The 9236-nt window shown below is 32.9% G+C and overlaps 1 protein-coding gene across 1 annotated transcript; it reads left to right on the forward strand.

The window, feature by feature from the left end:
* The first annotated feature begins 587 nt into the window (after positions 1-587).
* On the forward strand, positions 588-7274 carry LOC123265504. The gene is made up of 2 exons (XM_044729298.1): positions 588-1203; positions 3798-7274. The coding sequence occupies exons 1-2, from the start codon at positions 624-626 to the stop codon at positions 6386-6388; spliced, it is 3171 nt and encodes a 1056-aa protein (XP_044585233.1). The 5' UTR covers positions 588-623; the 3' UTR covers positions 6389-7274.
* Positions 7275-9236: the final 1962 nt, after the last annotated feature.

Here is a 9236-nt window from a genome sequence, read left to right on the forward strand (position 1 = left end):
GGGAACTTTTTCCGCACAGCGAAAAATTCTCTTAAAAATTCATAAGTCTAAATTTTCTTACGACCCACCGTTGTAAAGTTATAAAAGTTCAAAAATGGAAAAAATTTCTTCCGTTTTGTAAAAACAAAAATTAGTTAATAAAATCGATTCAAGCAAAAATTAACATTAACATTAGAAGTTCAGATTGGGAACAAAAATTTTTATTTGTAGGTCCACTTTCGATTTTAGGACAATGTCAGAAAGTATTGAAATAGCAATATTTTGGATATTTAGAACGCGAGATATTTGATATCAAATTTTTCATACGGCCTTATGCCTTTCCAATGGAACGGTTAACCATTATATGGCCCTACAGTATTTGTAACGCGATTTGTTTTGAATAATAAAGGCTATAGCCCTGAATTATACAAAGTAAGATTATAAATTTTCTGTTGATAGGCGTTATTGATATTCTACATGAATACATTTAAGCATTCCCTTTCTCGTTCATAAAAAATCCGTGAGAAAATATTAAAATACACAAAAGTCGAGGTATTAGGACATTTTCCAATTAATTAAATTTTTATATTATGTAACATAACATTTCAATAACTTACAGACTTGGACGAGAAAGTTTAAGTAAAATGTCCGCCTTGGAAGGATTTCCAACAGCGAAAAGTAGAAGAAATGATATGTATGATTTCAATAACGATTCAAATTATGATGAGCTCATCCAGCCGTTCCGAAATCACGAGTTATTGAACAAAGATCCATTAAATACACCAAGTACAGCAGACGAAGCGGAGAAATCTACACTACAAGAATTGAAATCTACCGATGAGAAAAGAAATAACGTTTTGATTGCTGTGACAGAAGAATCTGATAATGACAGTTCTGAAGATGAAGGAGAAAATCAATCTGAATCGGAAAATAGTGAAGTATTAACGGAAACTGAAGCTAACAGTAAAAAAGCTAAAAAAATTACGGATAAAAACGAATATTATTATGTGGAGGTAGCCAAAGCTACATTAATTAGCGAACCTTTAACCGACGAAGAAAAAATTATGAAAGGAAATCTAATAGAAAATATAATGGAAAATTTATTAATAACGTGGAAATGTTATTGTACTTTCGAGTTGAATACCAGACAGAGCAAATATACGAATATTGGCACTATGAATGGACGATGTTTGCATTCAGCTCATAACGCAAAATTTATGATAAATTGAAACGGGGATCCGCCGCTCTCTTGGTCGCCTCTTAATTTATTTAAGGCGCCACTGGATTTTTCCCACAGTATCCAGAAACTGGCCCAGAACATGGAGTGAACACTCAGGGTCGTAAGAGATCGTCAGAAAGGAAACAGAAATTATAACAAGAAATTCATTTTTTTCAATCCATTTTATTTAACCAACCCTTAATACACAATAAAACCCCTTACAAAATATCAAAACAACTTAATCCCGACGATATCCTCTTATGGAGCGTCCCATCACGGTTTCTATCATAGTGTCTATTCCCGAACAGTACCCTCATATGGAGCGTCTATACCGCGGTTTCTATCTTACTACCGTTGTACCCCAAATCCGGCGTCTATACAACGGCTTCTAAGTGCGCCCAGGAAGCAGAGGAGGATACCATGAATCCCTAGGCTATACTGCAATAATATTTTCTATTCCACACACACCCACAATATTTATTTAAAATACTTATGCCTATTGCACCCCCGACCCGGGCGTCTATGCAAAGGACTCTAAGTGTGCCCAGGAAGCAGAGGAGGATACCATGAATCCCTAGGCAACACTACAATACTTAACACTAACCCACCCACACTATTAATTAAATTTCCAAACACACTAAATATTTCCCCGGATTTTACAGATTAAAATTTATATATTTATTTTCCAATTTAACAAAATTAATTTCCCAAAATTAAATGAAATCCGATTCAATACCTAGATCCATTTATTCCATTCATTAATTTGCTAAATCCGAGTTCCTAACTTGTTTCATAAATCCTAATCCAATTCCAAATTTCAAATTAAAATCATTAACTAATTTATTGCCGTGGTCTTAATAATACAACAATAAATATTTAATTACAAGAGGTCTTCGTATCTTGAATTAATAGATTAAAATCTAATGACAGAGGTCTTAATAATCTGCCAACAATGTTGGTTAAATCCGAGATTTACGAAATTTTATTCTTATTGAACTTATTTAATTTATTTTATAAGTTGTTGTGTTAAATTATTTTACTTTGGATAATTTATTTTACCAGAATTTGTCAATTATTTATTTGGTTGTTCTCCGAATATTTCTAATTTGTGTCCAGATTATTTTATTTAATTAAGAACTTAATTTGTTATCAACTAAAATTCATCAATTGATTTTATGTAATTAATTTTTACTAAACTGTTTTACTTGTCATTCAATAATCGAGTTTTATTTTCTCTACATTATTTTATTTTACGTTCTATTGTGTTGCACGAAAAACTTAGCATTTATTTTATTTTATTTTATTCGAGGATTATTTTCTGCCTAGCAACACAGTACGATTTTAGTCTTGACCTTGAGTGTCCTCTACCCAGCGCTTCACGTGGGACAAGATGGCTGACGCTCTCGCTCGGTCTTGCGTCTCTGTCGCAAGTTTGTGGTGTAATTTTTTTTCTCTGACGAATTTTTACAAGTTTTATTTTCTACTTTTAATTAACAAATTTACACGAACAATATTCTAGCAATTTTGACTGATTCTAAATTTATTGCAAATGATTTTATTTTAAACAATTAAATTTTATTATAAATTACTTTCCCGAATTTAATAAATTTTACTTCAAATGACTTTTACTAAAGTTCCTCTAAAACATTTTACTGATTTTATTTTAAGCAATTAATTAAATAAATCCGACCAACTCGATTATCAACGACATTTTGTTCTACATGGCACCGAAGTCATGAAATGACCAACCGAAATTATTCCTGGTAAAGTCAGTCCAAACTCTGCCTACGTAGTTAATTAACAATCCGAAATAATTCCTGGTTTTGTTAATTAATTATTTAGTAATTATTCCTGGCTTGCTTTTAACTTCATTTTTAATTTTATTCTGGACTTTTCTTAATTTCATTCTGAATTTTATTTTAAAGAAATTCTTAATAACCTCCTAAAGAATATTCTAAACAATATTTTAAATAATTCTTTAAATAATATCCCAAATAATATTCCAAGTAAATTCTAATAAATAAATTTCAATATAATAATTAAGTAAATTCTACGATATAATACTTAAACTAATGATTGTGACCGAACGTGAAATGGCGATGACCTTCAGCCGACTTCAATGCCTGGCTGATACCGCACCACCAAGATATTATTGAGACATTTTATTTGTACCTGGAGTTTTCCTTTACGACGCTAATGAACTCCCTCGAGGAGCTACAACTTCCTGTCGTGTTGCTGGTACAAGTCCCTCTTTGGTGGATGAATCTACTTGGCGGCGAGACCCAGGTCACCGTCACTCGTTCCTCGAATACTTTACAAAATCTGTGCTTTGATGTTTGTTAACTTTTGTGCGACCGTTAGATTTGACTGTTCGGTCACAATGAATCTTCTGAGCTTTGTCGGTACGTTTCTTTCTTCGCTCCGTCTCCCCCACTCACTCTCCTCGCCGACGTTTCCCTCTCAGGGACTTACTCACTAATTTATAGCTAGAGGCGCGAGTACTTCGGAGTACAGCGCTCTGGGGGATCAGTCAATAACTAACTCACGCGGATTGGAGACCTTCTCTGGGTAAAGAAGGCCCCGTGTACTCCGTTACAAAATATTGTTGTAATAGATAGAAATGTCTTCACATTTACCTGTTATAGCAGTGTAAACGGCCATCCGGAATGTCAAAAGAATATACGGATACCTGTTAGCATCCAAAATTATAGATATGAAATCTTAAATACCGATGAATTTGAAAATCCGTCAACATCAAAACCAGAATTAATTGATCTGACCGACCTTACGGAATTGTGGATTGAATCTAGTCAAAAACCAGATGGTTTTGTACGTTCTGTTGGTATGCCTTTGACGGTCGTGATGTACACAAAACAACAGCTGAAAGTAGTGGACAATGCATGCACACCAAATATTGTACACCTTGATGCCACTGGTTCTTATGTAAGACCAATTCAGGGCTTAAAAGAGAAATACATTTTTTATTATGCTTTAGTGTATCGTGCGTCAATTTCAACTGTACCTTTATGTGAGATGATTACGTCAGAACATGATATTACAAGTCTATCAAATTTTCTCAAGGAATACAGAGCATTTGTATTCTCAATAGAACACAAGTGGCCATATTTTGATGCGATAGTTGTAGATTGGAGCTGGGCATCAATGCACAGTATATTAAAAGAATGGAATAATACCAATATTAATGCTTACCTGGACGATGCATACTTATACTTAACGAAAGGTATTCGTATGCCACCGGTGACTTTGTTATTGAGTTGCTGCACTCATGTCATGCATCGTGTTTCAAGAACAGTAGATAGTGATTTTCCAAAATTGCAACATAATAAAGGATTAGTGATGGAAATTATGGGATTAATGATAATGACTCGAAAGCTTGAAGAAATGGACACACTGTTTGCTTTTATTTGCGATGTGTTTCTGGAGAAAGATCGAGGTAAATGTAAAGAACGCATCGAAAGTTTTTTAAAGGAAAGAAAAATTGAAAATACAAAAATGGCAAAATTACTAGAAAATTTTGAAGTTCCACAACAAAATGATGAAATAGAAATGAGTTGGGGAGAATTCGCACGTCTATTTAAGAAGAATCCAAGTATATGTGCAAAGTCACCATTTTACAGACGTTATTATTTACTTATTGAAAAGAAAAAAGACCAGATGTGTTCAGATGCTACTTTAAAAATTACGAACGGTTTATATTGTCCGCAGTTTATACATTATTTACTAACAACATTCATGGCGTATTGTCCGTTGTGGACTGCAATGATGATGGATTTGTTCGATCGAGAAATTTCACGGATTTCGAATGTTTACGCAGAATCCCATATGAGAACATTTAAATATTGGGTTTTAGAAAATAAAAAACGTTGGCCAATTGGAAAAGTATGTCGGAAGTTGCAAGAGAATAATGAAAATCTTGTAAAGGAAAATACTTTAAGCAAGTGTGAATTGGGTAAGAAATTAAAAGGTACTCAGTATGACCTATATCGTAAAATTACAGAGTATTCTTTAGATGGATTGATATGGAATCGTAAGGTTATAAGTGATGATAATGCAGAAAGAAAAGTAAGAAAACGAAAAATTAGACATATGGATGGGAAAAAGATTCTAAAATTAACAGAAAGCCCAGAAGAAACGGAAAAGATAAGTACTCTCCAGAAGAAAGTCAAAGCTACAAAAGAAAACAAGCAGCAAAAGAAATTTGCAGCAAACGATTTATCAATTGAGAATTCAGAACTACATAAATTGTTGTTATTAAAAAATGGTTTAGTAAATGATGTGAATTATTATGCCAACACGAAGTCTCTCATTATCGTAATTGCTTATTACTACCCTACAACTGAAAACTTCATATTGAAGAAAGAAATGACTATGAATGGCAAACAACTTAGAAATTTATTATATAGGAGAGGATCCGTTGACGCTGAAACTATTGACATATTTGCTGCTATGAACGCTGACAAAAGTACAAATGTATTTTACTTATCAGCTGAAGTAGCTAGCGTAGTGATGAAAAGTAAAAGAGAAAGTAATAAACAAGTTCATGAAAAATATTACACTAAAAATAATAACTCTTGTGGAACTATTCTTATACCGTATTGTGAACAAGAACACTGGATACTACTGGTAGTTAGCGAAACAGAAAAATCGATCGAAATCCTAGACCCGTACAATAGAGTAAAAGATCCGACGAAAATAACAAATGCACTAACAAGTTCCATTAACAAATGTAATCGTCAATTGAACATAAAATCTATGATAGCAGCAAATTGGATTGTTAAGATTCCACGAGATCGACCTCTTCAGAAACTGACTGATAAATTTAACTCTGCAGTTTATATAATGTACTATGCACAATGTATTGGACAAAATCTGGAGATGAATGAAAGCTTAGATCCCGAAAAATATCGAGAAACAATTATACACTTCATTATGGAGCATTCATTGGGCTTAGAGGATAAATGCTTATATTGCTTTCAGACGATTGATACGGAAAAGCATATTGTTTGCATTATGTGCCACAGACAAGTTCATAACAAATGCCGAAGGCTTGATGGAATGGATACAGAAGATGAAGAAAAAGTTGAGTATTATGAACCACCGAAGAAGAAGATTTGTTCAAAAAATAAAGGAGAAAACTATAAATGTAGACTATGCCGAAGATACAAGTAATTCTAGATGGAAATTTAAGTAAATTTATAGAACTATAGATAATAAAAACAATAAAAAATGACAAACTACACCGAAAGTGCCACCTCACCAATGACTGTAACATGCAACATGGTCCAGGAATAGAAATTCGAGATCAAGACGACGATTCGTGCTCAGAATGGATATTCGAGCGTTAATAAGTGATTTCAGCAAACAAAGGCAATTCGAGCTCATAACCAAAATTCAAGCTCACGACACAATTCCGAGTTCATGATTGAAATACGAGTTCATGAGTAAAATTCGAACTCATGACTGAAATTCGAGACCGAGTATCTACTACAATGGTGTAAGTCATTAAAATAATATCTATATGGCATACAAGAGAGAAGGGGAGAGCGGAACACATTCTAGTAATTAATGATGAAGTATCGGACCAAATATAAATTTTTCATGAGTAATTAACGAAAGAAATAAAAGTATAAAGTATAAATTAAAGCTGGATAGTAAATTTTCGTTAAGATTAAATAAACAAGTAAAATGAAGTTCTAGAAATCGTGAAAATTTTGTATAACGTCTTATACTTCATCATGACTAGATAAAACGATAGCCTCCACGTGGCGTGTTCTGGGCAACAGTATGAGTACTTGATAATGAATATAAGTAAAGATAAATGCGGTTACTAAGTATTAAAAATTCGTATGAAAATGAAATGATTATTTAAAATGTAAATAAAACGTAATTGAATTTATTATGGTTGTGAAAATAATCAAATACTAATACTGGCTAATATCGACGAACGAAAGGGTTAATAACAATAATAGAAAATGTAATTAGAAATAATTGTAAGGAAAATAAAGAAGAAACACCCTGAAATGATGTAAAGTAAAACTTATAAAATACGATCATGAAAATGAAATAGCTTTAAAATATTATGTTTCATGACCTTGTATAAAAATTGTGATAGTATGTTTCATTGTTTTATATAATATAATAATAATATTGTTATTGTTATTTTTAATCATAAGCTAGATGCACCATTAAGATTAAGAATATTGTAACTTTTTGTAACCTGGTTATTGGCCTTGTGCTAATGATTTTTTTAATAAAAAGAATAAAATAAAATAACATGACATAAAGAATGTTCACGTGATTTTTAAATTAAAGATTAAAATATTATCATCAGCTTTACTGTAGACATGATAATTTTCATTTTAATAAAACTGGAGTTAAGAGTAGTTCCAGGGTTCTTGGACAGTCAAACTTCTCTCAATTTAGTGCAAAGTCACCACTTGTAAGGCTATTACTTGGTGTCTATGGGGTCGATCGATCGATTAAGGCTATGGAAATCTTTATAAGAGTATACTCTATAAATTCCATGAGATTTTTTCCTTAATCTCCAGTAGACACCGAGAAATAAATTTAAAAAACTCAATTTCTGTCAATTTAGTCAAAAGTCACCACTTACAGGGCTTTTACTCGGTGTCTATGGGGTCGATCGATCTATTAAAGCTATGGAAATCTTTCTGAGAGTGTACTCTGAGATTTTCATGAGTTTTTTTCCTTAATCTCCAGTGGACACCGAGAAATGAATTTTGAACTGTCAAATTTTTATCATTTTAGTAAAAAACGCCCTTCGTGGAGCTTTTACTCGGTGTCTATGGGGTCGATCGATCGATTAAGGCTATGGAAATCTTTATAAGAGTATACTCTATGAATTCCATGAGTTTTTTTCCTTAATCTCAAGTGGACACCGAAAAATAAATTTTTAACTGTCAAATTTCTATCATTTTAGTAAAAAACGCCCTTTATGGAGCTTTTACTCGGTGTCTATGGGGTCGATCGATCTATTAAGGCTATGGAAATCTTTATAAGAGTATACCCTATGATTTCCATGCGTTTTTTTCCTTAATCTTCGGTCGACACCCAGACATGAATTTTTAACTCTCAAATTTTTGTCATTTCAGTAAAAAAACGCCCTGTGAGGGGCTTTTACTCGGTGTCTATGGGGTTGATCGATCGATTAAGGCTATGGAAATCTTTCTTAGAGAGAACTCTATGATTTCCATGAGTTTTTTTCCTTAATCTCCAGTAGACACCGAAAAATAAATTTTTAACTGTCAAATTTCTATGAATTTAGTCAAAAAAACGCCCTTTATGGGGCTTTCACTCGGTGTCTATGGGGTCGATCGATCTATTAAGGCTATGGAAATCTTTATAAGAGTATACTCTATGATTTCCATGAGTTTTTTTCCTTAATCTTTGGTCGACACCGAGACATGAATTTTTAACTCTCAAATTTTTCTCATTTCAGTAAAAAAACGCCCTTTGTGGGGCTTTTACTCGGTGTCTATGGGGTCGATCGATCGATTAAGGCTGTGGAAATATTTCTTAGAGTGTATTCTGAGATTTTCATGAGTTTTTTTCCTTAATCTCCAGTGGACACCGAGAAATGAATGTTTAACTGTCAAATTTCTATGAATTTAGTCAAAAAACGCCTTTTATGGGGCTTTCACTCGGTGTCTATGGGGTCTATCGATCTATTAAGGCTATGGAAATCTTTATAAGAGTATACTCTATGATTTCCATGAGTTTTTATCCTTAATCTTTGGTCGACACCGAGACATGAATTTTTAACTCTCAAATTTTTGTCATTTCAGTAAAAAACGCCCTGTGTGGGGCTTTTACTCGGTGTCTATGGGGTCGATCGATCGATTAAGGCTGTGGAAATATTTCTTAGAGTGTATTCTGAGATTTTCATGAGTTTTTTTCCTTAATCTCCAGTGGACACCGAGAAATGAATTTTTAACTGTCAAATTTCTATCATTTTAGTAAAAAACGCCCTATATGGAGATTTTACTCGGTGTCTATG

This window comes from Cotesia glomerata, linkage group LG5 (assembly GCF_020080835.1).
Source record: "Cotesia glomerata isolate CgM1 linkage group LG5, MPM_Cglom_v2.3, whole genome shotgun sequence".
NCBI classification, from domain to species: Eukaryota; Metazoa; Arthropoda; class Insecta; order Hymenoptera; family Braconidae; genus Cotesia; species Cotesia glomerata.

Coding starts and splice junctions, on each gene's coding strand:
- LOC123265504 (XM_044729298.1), top strand. CDS start 624: ATGTCCGCCTTGGAAGGATTTCCAACAGCGAAAAGTAGAAGAAATGAT. Junction 1,204..3,797: donor TAACGCAAAATTTATGATAA/ATTGAAACGGGG, acceptor CTCCGTTACAAA/ATATTGTTGTAATAGATAGA.